Genomic DNA, 24,128 nt, shown 5'->3' with positions numbered 1-24,128 from the left:
TGGCCAAAGATCACATATTTATTCTTATCTCACATTTTTTAATTCAAGTTCCAACTTTGAGTCTGAACTCACAAATCCTATGCAGTTTTGCAACAAGTAGTAAAAATAATGGAAAAATATTACAAATCATTCTGTAAATTACAGGTTACAAATAAATCTGTAAATATTTTGGTAAGCCTGAATAGCACTTTACATCAACACCTGCCAACTTCATCATCTGTCAAACCTACGAAGCCTTCGCCTTCTCACGTCCTCTTCTGAGTTCTCAGGTGGAAACCAAAACCCATAAGGTCGCTGCCCATAATTGTGTGTTCCTCCACCAGAATCTACAATACACAATGAAAAACAACTGTTATTTTGGTCTGTAATAAGAGAAAAATGCACATATATCCTGTAAGCCAAAGCATCACAACACAAAGGAGACAGGGAATTGAATGTTTTCAATACTGATGGTTTCAGGGCAATTACAACATCCAGAAACTGCTCTGAAAAACAGTCAAATAAAAAGAAAAACCAAAACCAGAAAACTCCCCCAAACAATAAAGCTACCACCACCCAAAAAACCACCCCCAACCCAAGAACAAAACCAAACCAAACAACAAACCACAACAAAAAGAACATGTAACAAGTATTAACCCGTTAAGAATAACAAGTATTAACAAGTATTCACATTTTTCACGATCCCTGCTTTACACAGTAAACTCCAGAATGTTAAACTATTTCAGTGTCCTCAGCAGTTGTTTCTGGTAAAAGCAGCTTTTGTGTTTGCTTTTAGTACCGTCCAACATGTGCAGCCCCACAGCAGATGCACACATGGCTCCCACCCCCAGCTGGCAGCAGTTTCACAAGGAAAGGACACGTGGCAGCCCAACCATTCCAAGTGTAAGCAAAATCATCTGAGCACCAAGAGCACACCCAGCCCCACAGCTCTGGGCCCTGGCACCCCGAGGAGCCAGGAGTGGCCCTTCCAGCAGCTCTCCAGAATTCACATCAAGGCACCCGGCAAAGGAACAACGCAGGGCTTGGTTACACACAGCAGCTCAGCTGAGGGGCTCTGGGAAACAAAATCACAGCCTGCCTTCTGAGCACAATTACAGTGTTAAGGACAAGCAGATTTGCTTTAAAGGTAATAAAACCTTTGTAACATTCAGGATTTCTTAAGCTTTCACCTGGCCACATAGGGTTAAAACTGCATCATAATGCTGTAGTTTAATAATTGATTTTTAAATAATCATAATTAAACTACTTGCATTTTTTAAAAAATTCTTTCCAGTAGTGAAATTGTCAACTAAATAACAAAGTTTCTTATAAAAACATTTATTTTTCTATACAGCATCCCAGGTTAACTTTTACTTAAGAAAATAGATACCACTCACAGAGTTAAGACAATTCTTTGCATAGTCCCCATAAAATATGCTCAACACTTCAAATACACATGTGCTTTAATAAACACTAGTAATAGAATGAGGTGCTATAAAAAAAGATGAAAAATGCTCTTTTATATATTGACCCAAAAATAGAAGGCTACACAATATATTTTGACAAGCTTTAGGTTGAAGAAAAGATCTTTTTTTACATCAAACAATATGGTGAACAGCAAAGTCTGGATGTTTTAAAGAAATGTATTTGTATCTGCATGTAGATATTTAAATTATCCTGTTACCTAAAATAGTTCCCTGACACCTTTTTTCTTTTAATTACTGCAGAAATATTAATGAAATCACACCTTCATCTTATCAAAATATTTATAAGCCACAGTATTCAGAAATGGTAATTAGGCCACCGCTACTACTGAAACACCACCTGACATCTGTGCAAGAAACCAACACAGGCTTTTCAACACATCAGCAAAAACAAATTAAAGACTAATGGAATCTAAGACTGCATTCAAAGGACATGGAAACCTGCAACAACACTGGGTGACAGACAAAACCAAAGGATATAGTACAACAAACTTAGAACAAAACATTAACCCTTCCATGGCGTATTTTACAAATTTATTGTGAACTAGAACCACATTCTGTGAATATAGAAGACTGAGACCTCCATCCCTACCCTGTCACTGTGTGTAGGAGTTTCTTTTGTTACTTAAGTTCACAATTAAAGCACTTTGGAACAGAAGAAAATCACTGTAATTGCAACAGATGTAACTACACCTGTATTAATGCAATGCCACAGAAGTGTTACATTAAACATTCTCACTTGATTTTTCCTCTTCTGAAGTTATGACCTTATTTTTAGGTTAGATAACATGATTTGCAAGACAGTCTCTATAAGAGTCAGGAGGAATATATGAAGCTACCAAACTGTTAAAGTCTCACTAGTAGAAATATGCAATTAGGTCTGATAAGAGGAGTGTAGCAAATAAATAGCAGAGGTATCACAAAGCAGTATGCCTGTATTTTTTTTTCATGCCAGCTTTAGTTGTTAGATTGTTAAAGAACAATCTAGAACATTGCAGTTGATCAGCTTACCATTTTCAGTATCACCATCTGTCCTGGCACTACTGAATGTGGTATCCATACAAGAACCAAACTATACAAACACAAACACCCATACAAAGACCAGACACTTCCCATTTCTACAAATCTGTTACTTCTGGAGAGGCTTTGCTGTAGAAGATAATGAGGTAATTTCTTTTGAACCCAGCAAGGACCACACAGCTAACCAAAACAGAGAACTCTGATCTGGATATTTGATCAAATGTCATAACAACTTCCAACACTTGCTTGGGTTTCATTTTTACCAGTTTTATATAAATTGTCTCTTCCATAAATAGTATAGCCCTGCTAAATATATTATAACCACAAAATATTATTAAAGTTTACCAACCAGCACTTGGGTGTGCTACAGATCACATACAGTGCAATATATTGAAAACCTGACTTGCCTTGCTTTTTAATGCAAAAATACCAATGTTTAAAGTGCTCTATTTAAGAAAATGGGAGTTCTCTTAGTTTATAAACATCCAAGGGTTTTTTTTTCCACAGAAGCAGTGACGTTGGAAAAGACCTTTGAGATCATGGAGTCCAGCCTACGACCCAACAGCCCTTGTCAGGCAGACTCTGGCACTGACACCACATCCAGCCTTTACTTAAACACCTCCAGGGACAGGGACTCCACAGCCTCCCTGCACAGCTCATTGCAAGGTATTTTTGATGCATTTGGAGGTAAAAGCAGCAAACTGGAAAGCAGCAAGAAGCCAGAGTCAAAAGCCCAGTGTTGCTTTACTCATTTCATCTCTTCCAGCCAATGAACAGTCAAGTCTTTAGGTCTAATCAAACTCACTTATGATTTACTGAGTTGTACAGAGAATTTTAAGGAAAGGCAGTGCAGGCATTTTTCCTCCTTTCATACTTTAACAGGACTAGGAGGCTTCCAGAAAGAGCTGAGACACACAAAACATAGCAACTTTTTCACTGTTTTGTGTTTCACTAGAAGTCAGACAGAAACTACAACTGAATATAAAATATAAAATGGCAAAACTGCTTTTATTCTTTCCTGTCCTTCCCTCTGCAAAACGCAGACATGCTATACAGTCTGAGAGCTTTGGCTTTTGGTACTTATCACTGCCCAGTTTTCCTGCTCAGCTCCAAGTAGACCACATTCATTAGCCTTTGCTATTGTTTCTAGCACAGCCCTTTCAGCTTCTGTCAATGTACGAAAATTTTGTCATGCTATGAAGCAAACTATTCTTCCTGGGGCTGATGTCAATATGCCTCATCTACAGACTTGAACTTAAACTGGTGAAGAAGACTGATGGAATTAACTACTGTTTCTGTGCTATGCTTTGGAACAGCTGACAAATGAAAAATCAAATTAGCAGGGAAGTAGCTGAGGGTAATGAGTTTAGAAGTAACATACAATGAATCCAGACATAGCTGGATTGTTACAGAGCAAGCCAGAACAATCTTGAACAGTCTTTGTCTCTCTCTTGTTTTTAAAAGAAGATGGTAAAATTGAGAAATACACAAAACCATTCCCTCCCCAAAAGTCTGATAATTTGTTTTGGTTAGGAGAGGAGATGGCTAAAGACTAAATCTTTAATCCATTCATACTTAAGGATTTTTATATTTATTTTCATCATGCTTCAAAATCTCATCTGTCAATATCAGTATCACCAAAATAAACTCTTTTTGAAGTAACAATTTGTTAAAAGCACACTGGTAACATTTTTAGAACCCTAACCCAAACCCTAACCCTGGGGATGCCTTTTGCAGCTGCAGTGTGCCTGGAACTCTGGGCTTTGTGGTTTTCAAAACCCTAACCCTAGGCACTAAATTCAGGCTAAGGCTGCTTGCAAGGAAAAAGCTTTGCAGCCTCCAGCTTCTCGGTGTCACCCTCCAGCTGCCCCTGTCACCCTCAGCGTCTCTGAGTGTCACCCACTGTGCCCTCTCCCTGCTCCTCCCTCAGCTCCCAGCCTCTGCCACCCTCAAGCCCCCAACAGTGCCCCTCAGCCTCTGTCATGCCCTGAAAGGACCCTAAAAAAACCCTAAAAAAGCACTAGTTTTCAAAGTGTCCTAAACACCCCACAAAAACCTAAAAATACCCTTCTTTTAAAAGAAGTCCCTAAAACACCCCTAAAAATCCCCAAAGAACCTTTAAAAAAATCCCTAAATAGTCTTAAAAGACCTCTAAGAATACCCCAAATAGCTTTAAAATGCCCTGATAAAAAAGCCTAAAAAATTCCCTCAAAAACCCTAGAAATACCCTAGTCCCAAAAAAGTTCTCCACAGACTCTCAATACTCCTCAAAAAGCCCAAAAAACTTTTTAGTCCTAAAAAAGCCCCAAGAATACCCAAAAACACTCCTAAGAACTCCAATTAGTAATAAGACAGCCCTTAAAACACCCTAAAATAATTTTTAAAACTCTGAAAAAACCTTAAAGGTATCCTAAACATTCCCAGAGAATTCCTAAAAAAACTCCTGCAAAAAAAACCCCTAAAATATCCTAAAAATCCCTGAAAAAATATATATAATAAGAGAGCCCTAAATTAATTGTGGTACCTGCTATTACAACCTATTTCAAATCATTTTATGTAATTTTTTGTCATGTTAAGTACCTGTTTCATCATCTATGTAATTGCAAGAATCCCTGAATGTTCACGCTTTAGGGAAAACATATTGTGTTCAAAGGATAGTGCTCATTCAAGCTAATTATTTTTCAAACTAACTGACAGGGAAGAGTATCCTAATTGCCCATTAGTACAGTAAATTTAATCTCTTCCTTTGTGTCTCTGAAACAGGTGTGATCAGTGACATGCTCTGTATTATGTTCTTTGTGAAAGAAGACATCTGCCTATAGGCAAACTGAACCTTTACACAGCTTGTTTAAGGAAGTATTTTAAGAGCTCAAATCTTAGGTCTCGCTTGTCCAAACTGAAGTGTTCCAGCAGGCAGGAGAAAGAAGTGCAAAATAAAGCAAGATCCCTACGTATGTGATCACACCAAATTCTACTGGAAACAATATATGATGGTACCTTGTCATGCTTCACTTGCCTGTGAGGCTTGAAAACTGCAACCAGCACTGAAACCAGGCACTGGCAGAGTGTTAAGAAATGCTGCTTTTGGCAGGGAAGCTTAAAGTGAAATTCGGTTTGCCACAGCAATCTACTAGTGAGGTACTAGTGAAATTCATTGTTGTGTTTCATCAAAGGACATTCTCCAACAAAACACATTCCCTCTGATAGCACAAAACTTACCTTGTTCAAAAACACAAGGAGATACAAAAATACATCTTACCTGGAGTGTTGGCGATTATTTAAGGCTACAAATGAAAGTTGCAGATGTTTCAAAGTCATACATGTAAGCTTTTAAAGTGCATACTGTCTACTTATTTATATTATAATCTTATCACTTATTCATATTCTGTTTTCTTGATAGTTTAAAAAAACTCCACAAAAATGGCTCATTCTTTCAAGTAACATCTCAAAATGCTTAATACTAAAAGGAAGGATTTTTTTCTCAAACTCAATGTTCAAACTTATGCAAAACATCATCTTAAAAAGACAGTAAAGTAGACAATACCCCTTACAATAAAGCTCATTTTATATCAATTCCTTCCCAAAATTACAATATATGTCCAAAAATAAGTCATGAGGAATACATCTTATTTCCCTCCTAAGTCCCTTTCAGTATGAATCATAACTTAAGAGATAAAAATGCAATAAAATTCCTACCTCTTTCATTAAGACTGTTCAGCACTGCCCTTTCAAGCTGTTCTTCTTCAGTGAGCCCACCTGTATAATCAAAGTAGCTCCTTGGAGCTCTGTATTGATAATCTGGATAATAGCCATAATACTCTGTAAAATGAATCAAAAAACAAAATAAATTGCTGCTACTCAGCAAGTGTGAAATCAGATATTATCTTCTTGCTATCTTTCTTCCACAAATCGTTTTAATTTGGGAAAGAAAAAAATTCTTAGGGTTCAATTACTTATACAATATATGCCATAAATTAACTTCTAATTTACAAAGCCACAGCATAGTAACAGGAGGAAAAAAAAACAAGAGAAAAAAGATGGACCAAACATCTCAATTTTTTATAACTGTTACAAGTAAGTGTCATAGAATTGCTATTACTAAGAAGTTTCAGACAAAAATTGAAAGACAGTTTTCCTCATCTCCTTGTAAAATTTAGTTGTCAATATTTGGAGACCTTACTGCTATCACCAGAACACAAACCAGGTACTGTTCAGGCTTTTTCTCCCCACCTCTCTTCCCCTTTCCCCCAGAGCCCATAAAACAATGTCATCATAAATTCCAGTCATCTTTGGACCCAGAGAAGCCACAGGAAAAGATTCCTGCAAATTCCTGCAGTGCTGTACAGAGCTCACGTTGTGCTCTGGCACAGCTAAACCTGCCCTGCCAAAAGCCAGCACAGCACAGATCTCATCAGTGTCCCTCTCACTGCTGCTGCTGCACTGCTGACAAACCTTCCTGGCCTTTGCACAGCTGGCCAAAACCAAGCACAGGCCATCACCCACCCAAACACATGGGATTCAAAAGGAAAAAATTCCTTGGCTAGAGAATTGAGCAACACTCTCTTCCTGCTAACAACACAATCTGATCTTGACTGAGCACAGAAAACCTAAGCTGAGAAAAATTATGGAAAAAAGTCACACTTTTCAACTGAGGAAAACTATGGAGAAAAGTTCAGTTTTTCTATTCCATTTCTGTATTTTCAAAATACAAAGCTTTTGTGATGTGTTCATTTCCAGAGAGCTGAACAAGGGATTTTGAAGAACCAAAGTACACAAAGGTTGCCAGCTTCTTCCAGCTGAGAGAAAATTATACAGAGGTTTTTCAAAATGAGAAAAATGGAAATATTTTTGTATTAAACAAGTACAGCAGGCCATTTCCTTTTCCTTCAGATAATTAGCATCAATGATAGTCTTATGATCTTTCATTGGTTCTATCAATTCCAGGTGAAATTTGTGAAGTTTCTGTTGCTAATAAAAAATACAGGTGACAAAGTGAGGACAAATAAATAATTTCTATTTAAAAATTATTTTGCTAAAGAAAAATATCCCAAGCTCTAGAATCTTTAGTCAGATAAAACCAGCAATACTCTGTCTTGAAAGTTATACAGAAAAAGCAGGAAAAACTGAACAGAGTAACCGCACAAACTTCTACATTGAATTATATATTTTCCTCTGTATTTGCAAATATCCCTACATTGACTTTATACACACATGTACACATACACAGTAAACACACACATTCTGTCTTTTTCCAATTCTTTCTTGTCTTGGAACACAACTGACATTGGAAGATTTTTCCTACACCTGCAGTGAAATCTGACTGAGGGAAAGCATTGAGCTGTTATGTCTGTACACTCTCCTCATTCTCCTCGGCTTTATGTTAATCTGAATGAATATTTTCTCAGCTATAAATTTATTTTCTGAAGGCTTCAAAGCTACATGCATGAAGAGGGTAAAAATCCTGCTACTAAAAACATTAAATTATCTGATGAAAGCAAAAGGATGCTGCATTTTAGGTTTGTTCTATTGCTGTAGTTTTTTCTATGTTTTATGTTTCACACTGCCAGCAAGTTGTAAGTGCTCAGAAAGCTGTAATCTTTTATTTTAAATTGAGACACAGTTTGGTAACACTGACATGTTCAAGGTGTTCCTATTAATCAAAATGAATGTCCTAATACTTTATTCATGAACTGCACTTAGAGAAAACCTAATTCAGCTGCTAAATACTAAATGTGCTAAAATTACACTTAAAACCTTTTTTCTTTCAAAGCTGTTTCCTTGTGCTGTTTCATAAAATCTGCTCTGACCATAGCTTCATCTATTTTTCTACTTAAATTGGTATTTAAAGGCATATAGTCAGCAATGCCAGAAAGTGAAAAACTAATCATGATATGCATCATTAGCCTATGACACTAGAGAGAGTTTTCTTCATTCACATATGGCCAAATTTATTCCATATATCATACACCAAGCAAAAGGTTAAATCTTCCATTAAGACTTCTGCAAATAGGATGAAAGACAATTACAAAGTATATGAACAGGGAATGAACACAACAAATATATATTTTCTGAACTGCAGCTGTAAGTCATTTTTGACAAATGAATTTAGTACAAAGAAAAAATTAAATGGTTATATCTAAAGGCAAATTTGGAGGACAGGATAATTCAGGTTAACTCTCTCCATCTCCCCTTTGTCCAAAAGAACTCAAAGTAACAGCATTTGGGGACTGCTCAAAACACACCAAAAAAATCCCAGACCTCCTTGTTGTCAGCATACAACAGCTTTTTTTTCCCTCCCCATCATGGCAGATCTACTACATGAAATCTCTTCCATTTTCCCTACTTGAAAAGAATTGGAAAAGCAAACAGAAAGGGCTGTTGAGAAGCTCTCTGCTGCTCCTCCACAAGGGTGGTCTCATGCACCCACCCAAGCTCCCAGCAGCTGGGGTTTGTACAGGGGCTGTAACAGATCACAGAGTTTAAATGTCGAGTACAAATTCTTATCTTCATTAGCTATTAAAGGACATTTTCCAATGTAAATCTTTTGAGTTTCCACCCACCCTGCTGTTCTGGGACACTGGAGGAAGGTTCAGTGTCTGTGAGCAGCTGGGCTGAGCAGCACCTGTACCTGGATGAGCCCCTTCCCCTGGGCTGGGACTGCCAGCCATGGGAACAGGTCACTTGTGCTGTCACTTGTGCTTGCTGCACACACTGCCTTCACCTCTCATTTCACTTCTCAGTAGTAAAATTGTTTTATTTCTTTACTGGCCTTTAGATCAAATGTTCTGTGACCTGACAGTAAATGAGAGTAATGAAAATCCTGGGTAAATATACTTTTAAGTTGGAACAATCCCTGTTGCTGTTGCTGAAGAAAGCAGACTAAGATCTTTTGTTTAGGAATTACAAAACAGATGTTTCAAAAATACTTAAGGGCCCAGAATCCTACTTGTGGGAACTATTTAATGCAATAATAAAATTGGAGATAGTTCATGGAAGACAAAGTCCATCAGGGAGAATAAATGTAGCTATAAACTTGGCTCAAAGTAAGCACATCTCAATTATAAAAGACTACACAAAATAAAAACCCCTGCCTGACAAAACATCAGAGAACAGTAAGAATGATCAAACGTGTGAAATAGTTTCTTTATAAGCAACTAGACAGACTCCAACTTTCTGAAAGGAGGGAAAAGATAGCCATTGTGAGTACAGGACTGAAGTCTAAAAAGCCACTAAGGAAAGAAGTACATAAAGAATGAAGGTTTGGTCTCCCTCCCCAAAGAAGAATTAACATGCATCAAATGAAATTAGCAGTTAGCAGGTTTAAGCCAAACCAAAAAATGACAGATTCTAAAGCAGGAAACACACTGTGAGTCTCTTCTGATGATGTAGGTGTTAAAAGTGATCATGTTCATTCAAAGAGCTTTTGACAAATTGATGGAAGAAGGATCTACCACGGGCTATTAAAGACAAAAACCTCCCATAAAACTTTCTGCTGAGAACATCTTTAAGCCACAAGCCACTGCACACTGGCAGATATTTGAGAGAGTTATCACTATGCATTTATCCTGCTCTTCCAGGAGATGCCTAGGAAAGAGCATAAATCACTGCAGGAGGTAAGAGATGCCAGGACATGCATCCCTTAGCTCAGATCCAACACCCAGAGCCCTTCTCCCAGCCTCTCCTGGCCCCCACAGACAAAGACTCCACCTATTATTTCTGTACACTCCACAGGCAATGATTCAACGCTCTGCAGGAGAGGTGAATCAAATGAGCTCCACTCGGTGCCACCATTCCAACCATCCAGCTATAAACTGCAGATGGCCTAAATTCAGTCTGCTGAGGAGGGGCTTTCTGCACATAAATTACTTCATTTACAGAGAGGGCTCAAAGGAAGAAGATCCTTGTTAAACAGGGAAAACCACCCTAGAATGGAACAGATAAATTTGCCAGATGAGGGCATATTTACCAAGGTCCAAAAGGCTGCTTTCAGTAGACACAATTTCCCTACTGCTACACCTTGTGCAAAAGGGATGCTATTTTCCCTGAGGTAGCATTTTAGGAAGTCATGACCTTAATTTGAGGCTTAAGCCTCCTGTACAAAATCCATCCACACACTTGCCTGAAGAGGAAAGGTGAGACATGCCCAGAGAAGTAATATAAGTTTAGCAAGTATATGTGTGCAGAATATTTTGTATACTCTGTATGTTTCCATTTACATAGCTAACATGATTAGAAAACCCTATAGGTTTTCTAATCATTAGCAGAAACTGTTTTTAAAGCTGGAGTAAGTTTTTGGTTAAGTGGACAAGAGTACTTACCTGAATAGTAGTCCCTTGGCCTGTCAGGCTCAGTGAAGAAAGAAATGCCAGCTAAATAAAAGAATAATGCATATATTGTTAGAATAATCATATTTTCTTTATAGAATACGAAATTTAAATTTAAAGTACCCTTTATTTAAGAGTTTGTTTCATAAGATACAGGCAGGAAATAAGTCATGGGTATCTGTTGATTGTTTTGGCAACAGTGAGAGAATATACTATTGCAAGCTTGTATGTTCCAGATTTTATAGTAGAGTGCCATGTTCAAGCAATACATCCATGTAGACTAGAAAAAAAGCAAACCAACCTACTATGTTCTCCCAGAACACATAATGAACCATTTCTTTTTTGAGAGTATTCATTAGTAACAACGTTTAATGCACAGAAAACTGAGGACTGGAGCAACACTGCATTATTCCTGCTTTGCCACATAGGAGAAAAAAAAAATGCCTGTGTGCTCAACACTGCTTCCTGCAGCTGTCAGTCACACAGAACCTGCACAGCAGCCAGGGCAGGTTTCACTGACAGTACTGTGGGGTTATCCCTGAATCCCAGCGTCGTCATCTTATTGCAGGGTTCCATACTGCTGTCTCCTTATCACAAAGGTTTCACACCTTCTTGGTATTTCTCGTGGGCAGCTCCTCAGAGCACTGACTCTTTCTTCTTCACAAAGCAGCCAACTGACTCCAGTTCCCTTCTTGAGCAGCCACCCCACTCTTTTATAGCATCTTCTCATTGGTTGCAGCTGTGGCCTGGTAAAGTCAGGTCTGTTCCTAATCTTTGATAATTGGCCCAGCTGCAACTCCTTACAGGTAAGATTACTTTCTACACTATCTTTATTTTCTTATATTCTATCCCCCCTACATCCCAGAGAAATTGATTGGAAGGGACCTCAGCAGGTCCCCAGTCCAACTCCAAGCAGAGCAGGGTTAGTGAGGAGATCAGAGAGATTACTCAGGTAGGGCTGCATCTTGCCATGTCCAAGGTGGAGCCCCTGAAGCTGCCCTGGCAGCTGAGCTGATGCCTGTTCCATAGTGATCAGGCAGCTCCCTGTGGCACAGCATCATGCAAGGTTAACCTTTAACTAACAAGACACCTGACACCTGTTCCTCCAGCAAGGCAGGAAAGCTGATGCTCTGGTGTCATTTCCCTTCCAGCTGCTGAACATGCATGACCTACAGACTATCCCCAAGCTGTGGTCAAAGCCCCAGTGAGAGCACACACATCTGAACAATTAATTCCCCACTGTACAAACACCGTATCCATGTTCAATTGGATGGAACAGTCATGAATAAAGTACTCAACCTATCAAGTAGTCAGACAAAAAAAAGCCAAATATTCTGCCAACCAACCCCAGCACAGCTGCTGTGTGGGGGCTTAGACTTCCAGTTAAAACACTGACATCTATGGGACTGTTCATTTAAAAGTTTTCAGGGCTGTCTGCATTTAAAACAATTTTTAAGACTAAAGATATCTAAAGCTATAATCTTTTTTAGAAAATAATTATTACTGCAATATGAAAATCTGTAATAACACATTGAGAAATCCAGCAACCATTTCTTAAGCATCCCACCTCCTTTTTCATACCATACAAACTTCCATTAGAATCAACATAACAGCAGAAATCAAAATGGAAACACTTGGCTCTGACATATGTTATGGCTTCACCACATTTCACTTGAAGTGCCACTTTCATTGAAAGATTGTACTCTAAATAAATACTTGAAAAGAAGAGTAAAAGTTACTCCTCTAAGTAAAAATATCTGAAAGTCACATTTATTCTTAATTGCTCTTCTCCATATTTAAGAAAAAAAAAGAATTTTTTCTTCTGCACCTGCTTGAATAAAATGAGCACATCTTTAATTGTCTAAAAACTTGCTGGAATGGGCTGAATTTCTATATGCAAGGCTTACTGAATTTTAAAAATAAAAGTGTTCCTTATGCAGATTTTGTAAATTCAACAAAATTATATACCTGCACAGGCTTGCATGATCTTTTTCAGAGGTCCCATAGTGTACATCAATCCAACAAGAATCCCTGACAAATGCCCAGCGAAAGAAGTCCTAGAAAATAAAAAAATCCTGTGAGGAGACTTTTTTTGGTAGGGATACAAAAGGGAGAGTGTAGAACTAGTTGTAAAGATAAAGTCTCTGAGACTTCCAGAGAAAGTCCCTGAGTGAGACCAAGCACAGAGACATTACTTGCCTGCAAGGTTGTAATGCCAAGTCTTCTTTCTAAAATTGGGAGTTACACAGTTACAGGAAAGTATTTAACAAATATCCTGAGAAAGCTAATTGGAGAGATTTCTTTAAATTTCTTTAAAAATATCATTACCATTTCTTTAAAAATATCATTACCATTTGTATACAGAAGGAAAAGTCTCTGGGGTCTTTTGAGAAATCAAACCAGAAGAACATATTTACTGTAAACAAGCTTTGCTCAAGTTACTGACATGACTATGGGGTACTCTATAAATTAAGAAATCAATTTTCAGAATTCAAGTTAAGAGTTAAACTCTTTTGTGTTTAAACATAGAGTAAGAGAAAATCTTCTGAATTCAAGCAGGTGTAAACACTAGTTGCAAATTTTTCACCTTTCTTACCAAGTTACAGGAGCCAATACACTAAACATTTAAATTTCCTCATATGTGCAATTAGAAATAACTCATTTATACTGATTGTCAAAAAATTTAAATAATACAAGCTAAAATGAGCTTTTTTTTCCTTTATAAAGTAGAAATGAAACCTCTGTTTAATGCACCAAGTGTAATGTTGGCATCAATTTTTACATTCAGGTCAGTGATCTACAGGAGTTTTACAGAGGATGGCACAAGCACTCAAGCCAAGCCACCTTCCAGGCATCAGTGGTAAAGGAGACAGGAAAATGCACGTGTCACTAGAGGGAGGTAAAGATCACATCTAAATTCACTCTTTTGCCACCTACTTAACCTCAAACTCTCTAGTGCCATGGGGAGCTGCAGTTCTCTCTTGTTAAAAACCAACAACTCTCTAGAGAGTAACACATAAATGCTGATGTGAAAATTTATAGATAAAAGGTAGTTACCAAAATAAAGTATCTATAAGGAACTAATTTTCCAAACAGCTTTTCTGGAACAGATTTTCCAAATTTATGAAAAATGCATGCCTGACTTGGAAAATGTCTGACCTCAGAAAATAAAAAATACGTAGAAATCACCTACTCTAGGAATCACCAACATGATATTGGTTCACCTAAGACTTAAGATATCTGCTCAGGTCTGGAGGAGGCACAGATGAAACAGAAAGTAACTTTGCCCACGTCTGTTCTTCCATTAAACAAACAATCCCAAAGACTGCTAAGCAAAGCCTACATCTCAATATCCTTTATGGAAGGTGAAGATTAGAAAGATACTGAACGCACTTGAAAATTTTTCCAAAACAAAAACATTAATGAGAAAGAAAATAATAAGATGTCAGTAAACTTCTAAATCCTCTCTCAGCACAGCAGGCCCAAATTTATTGCATAAACTTTCTAACTGGGCAGAATTCTGCCCCAATTACTGACCTCTTATCTATTCAAAATTAAATTATGCAATTTAGTTTACAAAAGGAACCAGTTAAACATAGACTTCAAATATTATAACCTGCCCTGAGCACACAGATGAGCATGTAAGAGCAATGCTGTGAGAGATACAATTGCTATGGTTCATGGCAAGGCAGTAGGCAGTTACTAATTAAACATATGTTCTAGCATATGAATTTCTGGAGATCACTACTTGTTTTCTGTAGCCTCTATTATCATTTAAGTGCTGTGAAATTGCCCTCTGTAGAGGTCACTGTAGAGGTTTAGATGAGGCAGCAATCTAAACTTCCATGAAATTATGAAAAAAATTTTTATATTATTTTTGGACTTTCTATCCACTCTCAATCCAAAGACATTTCTACAATAAAGCAACTGAAAAAGAACAGCACACAATGTCTGAATTCATGTTTTTACTCTACCATAAACAGTAGGATATGGTTTTACTTCATACACAACGCCCTTCCACTATTCCTTAATTAAAAACAGTATTGTTAAACATATCACCAAATAAAACCTATGTACAGCTAAAACAACAGTTAATGTATTTCACAAAAATGTTTTTAATGCACTGAAAGCTTTACTTTTACATCTGTAGCAATGCCATGCAGCTCACAAACAAAACTGCATTTGGGCAGAGCACTCTTCTGTCTTTAATCCTCACTGCAGTTAATTGAGCAGCCAGGATAAAGCCATAAAACCAGTGCTCAACCTAAGCAATATCTGAATTCTCCTTCTGCACTAGGAAATGTTCTATCAGCTATATCATAGTGTCTGACAAGGAAATTCTCAGTATTGCTGAGATATTTATCTTTCTGAAAAAGGGAAATTGTACTGTGATTAATAAATAATATTAATCTGTGTAATAAACAATCTGATTTGAGAGTTCATAGGTTTTGTGTCTGTACTTTGCATATATTCAGCAATGTGATTCACAGTTACAAAATATTACATAGGAAAATTACTCATTTGCAAACAGGACTTAAAGAAATCAACTGCAACGAAGAGCAAGGTTCTCCCAGAGGTAGGGGCAGATGAACTGTGCTGGCACAGAGCACCCAGGGAAACTGAGGGAGGTGACCAGCAGCACTGCAGGACAGTGACACTGACAGTGACAAAACTGGCAGAATACTGGATGATATTCTGATCATAAATCAGAGGAGTGACTAAGCCAGAGTGGTCTAGAACAGCAATGGCAAGCAGACAGTGGAATGCTGCTCAGCTCATGAAGCCCTTGGCACTATGGTGGAATAGTTGAGCCACCTTGTTGAACAGGCTCAGCCCTTTCCTTGCCCATCAACTTTTGTTATCTTCCCTCAAATACTCAATTACACCTGCTGAGAACAGTATTTCAGGTTTTTAATTTGAGATGTACTCAAAAAAATGTTTTTTTGGTTTTAAGGAAAAAGCAGACTGCAGGCCCAACACTGCACTGGGATACCAGCTAACACTACTCACAATTCAAGAGACATTTCAAACTACTCCAGACAGCCCCAATCTCTTCTCCTTTCCTTGAAATATCAAATGCATTTACCCTGGGGAGATGAAATGAATAGCCACCAGCTCCACCCAACAAGCATATTTACTGGATATGGGCAATCCAAAGACACTGCTCACTCTTCCTGGGTTATAATGGTTGTTCAGAACTTTCAAAGCAAACAAGACTCCTGCAAAAAAGAAGAAATCACATGAAGAGAGAAATACTTGTGACCAAATAATAAAGAAATACAAACAATTTGAAGTACCATGCAGTTTCAAAGCACCATGAAGCATATTGCTGCATGCCAGAACAATTCTGTTCTTTCAGTGATACTTTTCAGTGACTTAAAAAAAAAGATACAAAAACTGTATATTTGTATAACAGCCAAATCTAAGCTGCTTTTTAATGTGCCTTCTCACTGTAGCTATTTAGGTATTCAAAACAATACAAACATAATTTAAAATGGGAGTTCTAGTTGAAATAATTGACAAAATTAATGAACTCAAAAAAATGTTCTGTGACTTGAGAAAAGCCACTACTGAAAACAAGACAAACAAATATGTGTAAAGCTCAACAGTAGGTTCAAATTCTGAATTAATGGAAAATCATCTTACACATACTCCAGAATCACTTGTTTCTGAAAAAAAAAGTAGATAAAGTAGATAAATCACCTTTAATCAGAGTAAATAGTATTAATTTCTAACTGACTGCAATTGTTTTATCATGCAACTGCCAGCCAATATGATAGAATGAATTCAGAGAACTTATTGGAAGTGTTTATGAAAAAGTCCCTCTCAAGAGAAAGCTCACAGTGGTCTAACAACTTTCTTAAAGGCTGAAAAAGAAAGCTTGCCTTCTAAGGTTAGGTCCCAAGGACAGGAAGGAAATCCCCTACTTATGTAGAAATGCAGGGCTACTTTTCTACTTGACTGCAGATTTTTTAAAGAGAAGAAATTTATTGACTTTAAAATGATCTGCTAAAGGAGGAGACAAGACCATTACTGGAAGGAAGATGACCAAAATCAGGTGTTTGGATGTTGCTAGCAGAAGGAAATCTAGGGGAGTGTCTCCAAAGACAGACATGAGTAATTTTAAACTGACAGGCTTTTCTAGAAGCCACCTAAGGAGCATTATTGAAATGTTTATACAACATCTGAAAATTAAGAGTTCAGACTTTAATTAACCAGCAATATGAAACAGAAAACACAATTCTCCAAGGATGATGATATTTTCATGTTCTCATGTAAAGTCCCTGCTGGTCATAAGAACATGAACTGAATTACTTTATGTTCATGCCCATAGTACATGTTTCAATTTAAAAATAGGAGAAGCATACTGATGTGACACTCATACATATATACAGATGTACACCTATGCTCTTTCTGCAATTAACAGTTATTGTTATATAGCAAATATACAGATGAATTGTACATAAGTAAATTGGACCAACCCTGTGTCTTACCTGAAAAACCCACGCCACAATTTATTTCATAGGAAGGATCATCCAGAATTATCACAAGCAGGACTTCCAGCACCAGGTAAACTACTCCAATCAGTATTGAAAATACTGCAATTATGTAGGCAAACCATAGGCTCTTCAGCTTTCTTTCCAGCATTATGCCCTTCCAAAGCATGGAAATCATGTTATAATACAAATGCCAATCATCTGCATGGTGGAAAGGAGCAAGCAGCAAACGTTGCCAGTTCTTTCTGTGGACAGCTTCATTTACACTGAGACACGCTTCAGACAGTGGCCTCAAAGGATTCAGAAAGAGAAAAATATTCAGTACCAGCACCCCAAGGGTAACAGAAGGAATGTTCTGGAGCCCAACTTGAGAAATTTGATAAAGCAGCAAAAGCAGTCCAGCACTGACTCCTCTTTGCCTTCGTTCCATAGTTAGTTCTTCATTCAAAGAAATGTGAAGATTATTTCAATTTCCAGTCCTTTGTTCAATTTCAAAACCATACAAGTTTTGGAAATTCTGAAAGAAAAAAGATAACTTGTTATATACATATTGCAGTGTTTTGAAGCTCATCACTGTTTTCATGAGTTTTTAAACACAAAAAAAAATTCATCAAGGTAATCAGCTGAGACCTTTTATATATCAGAACAAAAATTCAAGTGAGGAAAAGAAATCAGAATTTGTAAACTGATACAAAACACAAATAAAAGAGATTTATACAGGCAATCCAGACAAACATTGAGAGAAAAAGCAGTCTGCAACCTCTGTTTCACATCCTTCCACATGCTGTACTTAATCCATTAAAATACTTGGGTATTCTGGACATGTTTTCATTAATTCTCATTCAGTCAGAATAATTAAGATTACAGGAAGGAAAACAGTTCAAAATTCTTCTCTAGAGTCTCAGTTTCCAGGATTCCTATTTTTGCTACATATTTAATTTTTTTTAATGACCACTTTTTCAACTTTTACAAATATTCCAAACAAGCTAAGCTTGAAAACTAAAAGTCACAATTTAGAAAAGGAACAGAGACACAGCTAAGCACTCCTAGATGCAATTTGAAAATTGTAACTGCTTTCCTAAGGATGAAAATAGTTTAGTTTAGAAGTAAGCGATGGAGAAAAGAAAACTCTAGGGGGAAATCATATACAAAACCAGCATAAAAAATTTTAAGAGTTGTAACAAAATTTTCATCTTTGCCTTATTTATGCCAGAAAAACCCAGGAGATTGAAGAGGGCTACAGAAAGAGATCTGGCAAGAAACAGATTGACTCTGACGGGGACTGACAAGAGAGGAGGGAGGAAGCTGCACTGGGTAATAGAGCACAGGGGCTGTGAGCGTGGAGCCACCTGTGGAAGACAGGAAGAGACCCAGGATTCGGAACCAGAGCCAGCTTGGCCAGCCCTGCTTCACCTCTGAGAGCTCTGCAGGGTGGCCCAACCACAGCACAGCCTCTCCTCCCCTCCAGGGTGTCCCTCCTTTGCAGAACTACTGGAGACACCCAACACGTTATTCCATGTCTAAGTATCAGTTATGTAGAACCAGCAAAACACAATTCCTCTTCAAAACTCTGCCACCAGGTTTCAAATGAAACCACCTGAAAGAATCAGATATATACAAAATTCTCATTTCAACACCCCATTAACCTTCTTTTTTAGTAAACATACTTAAAGTTAATATACTAATTTTTAATTTAAATGCCTTTCCAATTAATACAAAATTATTCCTCTTCAACATTTTCATTAGATAAACAATCTAGTTCTTCTAAAGGACAGCTCAAGTTGCAAAATTGAACCTTCCCCATTATGTCTGTTAGGATTTACTAATTTCACATTTCTACAGACCATTGCCATGCCTGCAAACACTTTACTAAATATGTTTATTCAGGTATTCAGAGTATTCTTAATAATTTGATTGGGTTGCATTCCCCAAAGTGAGTGAGCAGATGGAAAATAAAAAGCATCTCTGGATGGTGTTATCCTGCACCAGCAAAAGGACCTGGGAGACCTGCAGAGGGTGGAACATCAAGGACAACCAGCTAGGGGCCAGGCTACCTTCTCTGCTCATCCTGAAGTGAGGGAAGCACACAGTTCCATGCTAGTTCACACACAGGATTAATTAATGCCACTTCTTATAATTAAGTATTTTTTTAGTCTCTGTATTTCTGGTTAAATCACCTTTATGCTTATTATAGCAATTTAAGAGAAGAAAAAGCCAAATTGGTTGTGGTTTTTTATTCTGAAAACGACTGCAGTAAACCAGAATGCATGTAAAATGTATTTGCTACATTACAATGAAACTGACTACGTTTTTCCCACTTTATTATATTGGAAATGCTACATAATGCCTGAGCCTTGTCCAAAACAGAGTGAAAACAACAGAAACATACCAGGCCTCTGGAACATGTAACTTCCTACACCGGTGCCGTCTAAAACCAGTGGTAAATGATCACAATTGAACTGCAGATACCACAGCTGTAGCCCTCACAAAGCTCAAATGAACCAACCTGTTAAGCTGCAAATTGGCCATTGCAGATAATTACGTTGTCAGTCTTTGACTTTAACATTAGCAAAAAAAATATAGTTAAAGCAAAGTTTAATCAATGTCAATGTCATTCTCTTTTTCCACACTAGCTCTGATATCAGGTACACCAACACCCCCCAATATTCTTATAATCTTCTATGCAGACCTCTGGCTTTTCTTGTACCACATGCACAGTTCCATCTTTTTCACCACAAAACCATCGACACAAAAACTGTTAGAATTTCAAAGTGAACATCCTTTAAATGCAAGTTACGAGGAAACATCAAAATCTTGCCATACCATGTTGTTCAAATTGTCAAATATCTTATGTTTTAAAGTTCCCATCTCTGCTTCTGATACCCTTAAATTCCCAATTTAAGTGCTTTCAACACCCATGCACCTAAGAAAAGAAACCCTCATGCAGCACACAGCCAGACAACAATCATGGAACAGAATTGGGAATGTTTTCCATCATGATTTCAGCAGTGCTAGTTATCATAAACCATTCCCATTACTGGGAGCAACCAAAAATGTCAGCCAAAACACATTGTGTGTTTGAGTCAAAGGGAAAAAGACCCCAGCAAGAGAACAGAAGTTATTTGAGAGCCTCTTTAATGCAACTCCCTTAAAACATACACAGCTTTCAGCTGTTTGAACATTCTTCCTCAGCCTCTACACTGTTCATTAAAAGTCTAATGAGGCCTGAAACAATGAAGCACTTTTTTCTTCTTTTTTTTTTCTGAAAACATGCCACCTACTTCAAAATGTACAAATTTCCAGAACAGACTTGAAACAGACATTTGTCTTGCATCCAGGCTGCCACGTGTCTGCATTTTTTGTCACCTACTCAAGATAAATGTCTGAACTAAATATTCTTGGAATTTGTTTGTTTCATACTAAACAAGTAAAAGCATTTAAACTTATTTTTACTGTGACAAACCCCCTCACTCAATTGGCAACCATAAAATATTATGTCTTGACATTACTAAAAAAATAATGTCATAAAGTAATTATTTTAGTAAATATCAGTTAAAATGAAATGTTCTACCATCTTTTCCTATAGCTGTAATTTGAATTTAGAGGAAAAGAATCCCCCTGTGCCCTTGCTCCCCCTAAAATAGACATAACTATCCTGAAATTTTATGTTTATGCAAAACCAAGTACACTCTGGAAAAAAAAAATTGTGCATTCAGCCTACATCTTGAGATTAGAGCTAGACCAATGTGAAAACCACTTGAAACACGAAGGGTGAGTGTCAGATGGCAAGCACAAAGCATTCCACACTGGAGATAAGCCTCAACAGGCCCACAGCACTTGTCTGTGAAGACAGACTCGGATACAAAGGCCTCTCCAGGTAGAGCAGAATCAGTGCTTTTAGGGAAAAGAGGAGGGCAAAGGAAGCAGGAGCCAACTGTAAACACTTTCACTGTGGCCCTCAAACCTTGGAAAGAGGTGGGGAAAATGCCTAACAGAAAAAACAACCAATGCAAGGAAAAATAAACTAAAAAACTGAAACACAATGAATCATCCTGTTTCTATTGAATAAGTATGCAAGGAGAAGGTCAGCCACAAGCTGTCAGCTACAATCAGCTTTCAAATGTCCAATCAACTACATAGTTCATAGCAAAGACAAGGTCCCGACTTAATTATAAAATTAATTACTTCATAAAGAACAACTTCTGGATTTATCAGATTTGCCTTTAAAGGGCTTTCCTTCACAAAGGAAAACTGAATGGTGAACTCAAAAGACACAGCATTTCAGAATTTGGTAAGAGAAGTCCCACATATGTAATAAAAATGTTTTAAAACAATTTAAACTCCTTTACTGAGACAATTCAAAGTTAAATATCAACGTTCAATGACTTCATAAATGGCTATATCCCAGTCTTTTTTTTATTATGGAACATTTTAAATTTCATTCAAAGTTTTCTGTGAGAATAAAGAAGTTCTTTTGCCTCTTATATCTGTTTCAGCATGAAAATGGAAAATCTTTTATAGCTTTTTTAATCCTCTTAGGTACCACTAAAGGAGGAAGTTCTTAACAAAATAAGCTTTTTAACTAAAAACTTCACCTTAAAACTGCAAATTGTGTTCTGAAGGGTGCAACAATTACTGTTCACAAGAAAATGTACACATGTTAAACAATACATGCCAAGAATCATTTTAGCCACCTTACCCCAAAATAAATGAGACATCTTTCACAGGAGAGAACCCAAGGGACTAGGTCAAATCTCTCTCCTGACAGACAGTAATTAGTAACTGCCTTTCAAAACACCAGGATACATCTACACTAATCGAAGTTGGAGAAGTGAAATAGTCATAAATATTTAATATCACTGTACTTATAAAGATAAGAGGATGTCACAGCTTAAAATAAAAATAGATCAAAACAACAGTGAACTTCAGATTAGGCCACAGCTGAGTTTTAACTTCACAGATGTTTAACTCAGGGTCAGGGATTTGGGGTTTGTTGGGGTTTTTTTCCCCACTCGATTGCAGTTGCTACACGTGTACAATGTTTTAACTGGGTAATCGTACTAGAAGAGCATCCTCCTTTATCTGAAGAACTTTTTAATATTATGAAAAATTAAACTCTCAAAGATTGCCTGACTCCACTACAGAAGTGTGAAGCACAACAGCTCTCACAATTTTGGCATTCCTTGGTAGCTTTGAAGGACAATTTGCCTGCAGCGCATAAGAGAAAGGAAGAACAGGAAAGGCAGGAAAGGAAGAACAGGAACTTTTTGAAGAAATCCACTTTAAAATAATACTGGTTAAATAATCAATTCAGAAACACATGCGTTCTAGTATTAGCTTTATACTACTGTTGTCAACACTTCCAATCTATGTCAATAAAAACCAGTTCCAGGAAGAACATCACTGTGCTATTTCAGGAAATCAAACCAGCTCAGGTATAGTTCATTACATTTCACAGACACCTGAGTTACTCAGACTCGGTGTTTAACAACTGGAAGAAGGCTTACCAAATGCAGACAAGATATACTTGCCTTTGCCTCTTCTTCGCTACAGCTGCAAGTTATTTTCAGTTTTGGGGGGCAGGATTTTTTGTTTTGTAGCATTAACCAAGAAAGTACATAGTTGTGGCGAGTTACTGATTTTTTTAAGAAGTTGTTTCTGGAATTTATAAAAAAACACCACTGCGGAAAACGGGGCAAACGAAAGCAGTAAGGCCAGAATGGAGCGGTGTGAGGAGCACCAACCATCACGCGCAGCTGTGGCTGCGGATAAGCCCCGCTGCTCCCGACACCCGGCTCCTCCCGCCACCACAGCGCTCCCAGGAACCGAGTCCACGGGCACGACGCTGGGTGTGTGTATAAAGATAATGGCTGCGAAACCGTGAAATATCGGCGATTCGACTTCCCAAGCCGCTTCAGCTCCGTCATTCCCACCACCACTCCTTGCAGCGGCGGGAAGGAGCGAAGCGCGACGGAGGGAAACCTCCTACGGAGCGCAGCTTGAGGGCAGCTTACCCAGCCCAGGCCCCGCTTGTCGGGGCTTGCACCGCGGCCCCACCTCAGCGGGGCGGAGCTCCCCGGGTGTGGGCCGCGCCCCTCACGGCCGGGGGGGCCGCTCTCCGCCGGGAGGCGGCGGCAAAGGCAAGACAGGAGGAGGGCAGGAGAGCAGAATAAGAGAGCACGGCAGGAGGAGCCGCGCAGGGACGGGGAGGAGGTGGCGACGGCGGCTTCAGCATCCCCCCGCCCCTGCACTCACGTTCTCCGGCGGCGGCAGACCGGGAACCTCGCACCGCCCCGCGTGACTCGCGGCCGCCACTCCGCGGCGAGGGGCGCGGCCCCGGCCCCGCCCGGGGAACGCACCGCGCATGCGCCGAGGCCGCCGTGCCGCCAGGGGCGCTGTGCGCGGGCGGGATGAGGGCGGGGCGCGGAGGCGGGAAAGCTGAGGCGGCCGCTCGGGGCGGCTGTTGGCCGCTGGCACTGCCCACTATTAAAATACACAGTCGGCTTGCCTTTGAGGGCGTTTTACTGCAGATGCAAAACAGTAACTAGTTCTGTAAGTTTAATAGTTCGAGGACTTTTTTTTTTTTTCAAGCGTTAAAAGCAATTAGGTGAAGACATTGTAGAATCACAGGATCAACAAGGTTGGAAAAGACCTCTGAGATCATTAAATCCAACTACGACTAAATACTGCCGTGTTAAACAGACCATGGCAGTCAGTGCCACGTCCAGTCTTTTCTTAAACACCTCCAGGGGCGATGACTCCACCTAGGCAGCCCATTCCACTGTCTAATCACCCTTTCTGTGAAGAATTTCATCCTAATGTCT

At 38.5% G+C, this 24,128-nt stretch overlaps 1 protein-coding gene across 1 annotated transcript; it reads right to left on the bottom strand.

The window, feature by feature from the left end:
• On the bottom strand, positions 1-23,639 carry RHBDD1 (rhomboid domain containing 1). The gene is made up of 7 exons (XM_066556614.1): positions 23,560-23,639; positions 17,302-17,821; positions 15,894-16,026; positions 12,776-12,864; positions 10,802-10,852; positions 6,180-6,302; positions 1-326 (listed from the first exon to the last, which is right to left on the bottom strand). The coding sequence occupies exons 2-7, from the start codon at positions 17,732-17,734 to the stop codon at positions 214-216; spliced, it is 942 nt and encodes a 313-aa protein (XP_066412711.1). The 5' UTR covers positions 17,735-17,821; positions 23,560-23,639; the 3' UTR covers positions 1-213.
• Between the last annotated feature and the right edge of the window lie 489 nt (positions 23,640-24,128).

Source organism: Molothrus aeneus, chromosome 10 (genome assembly GCF_037042795.1).
Source record: "Molothrus aeneus isolate 106 chromosome 10, BPBGC_Maene_1.0, whole genome shotgun sequence".
Lineage (NCBI taxonomy): Eukaryota > Metazoa > Chordata > Aves > Passeriformes > Icteridae > Molothrus > Molothrus aeneus.
The sequence above is the reverse complement of the archived record's forward strand: the minus strand, read 5'-3'. Positions and strand labels throughout refer to the sequence as shown.

Coding starts and splice junctions, on each gene's coding strand:
- RHBDD1 (XM_066556614.1), bottom strand. CDS start 17,734: ATGGAACGAAGGCAAAGAGGAGTCAGTGCTGGACTGCTTTTGCTGCTT. Junction 10,853..12,775: donor GATCATGCAAGCCTGTGCAG/GTATATAATTTT, acceptor TCTTTTATTTAG/CTGGCATTTCTTTCTTCACT. Junction 327..6,179: donor GAACAGTCTTAATGAAAGAG/GTAGGAATTTTA, acceptor TGTGTATTGTAG/ATTCTGGTGGAGGAACACAC.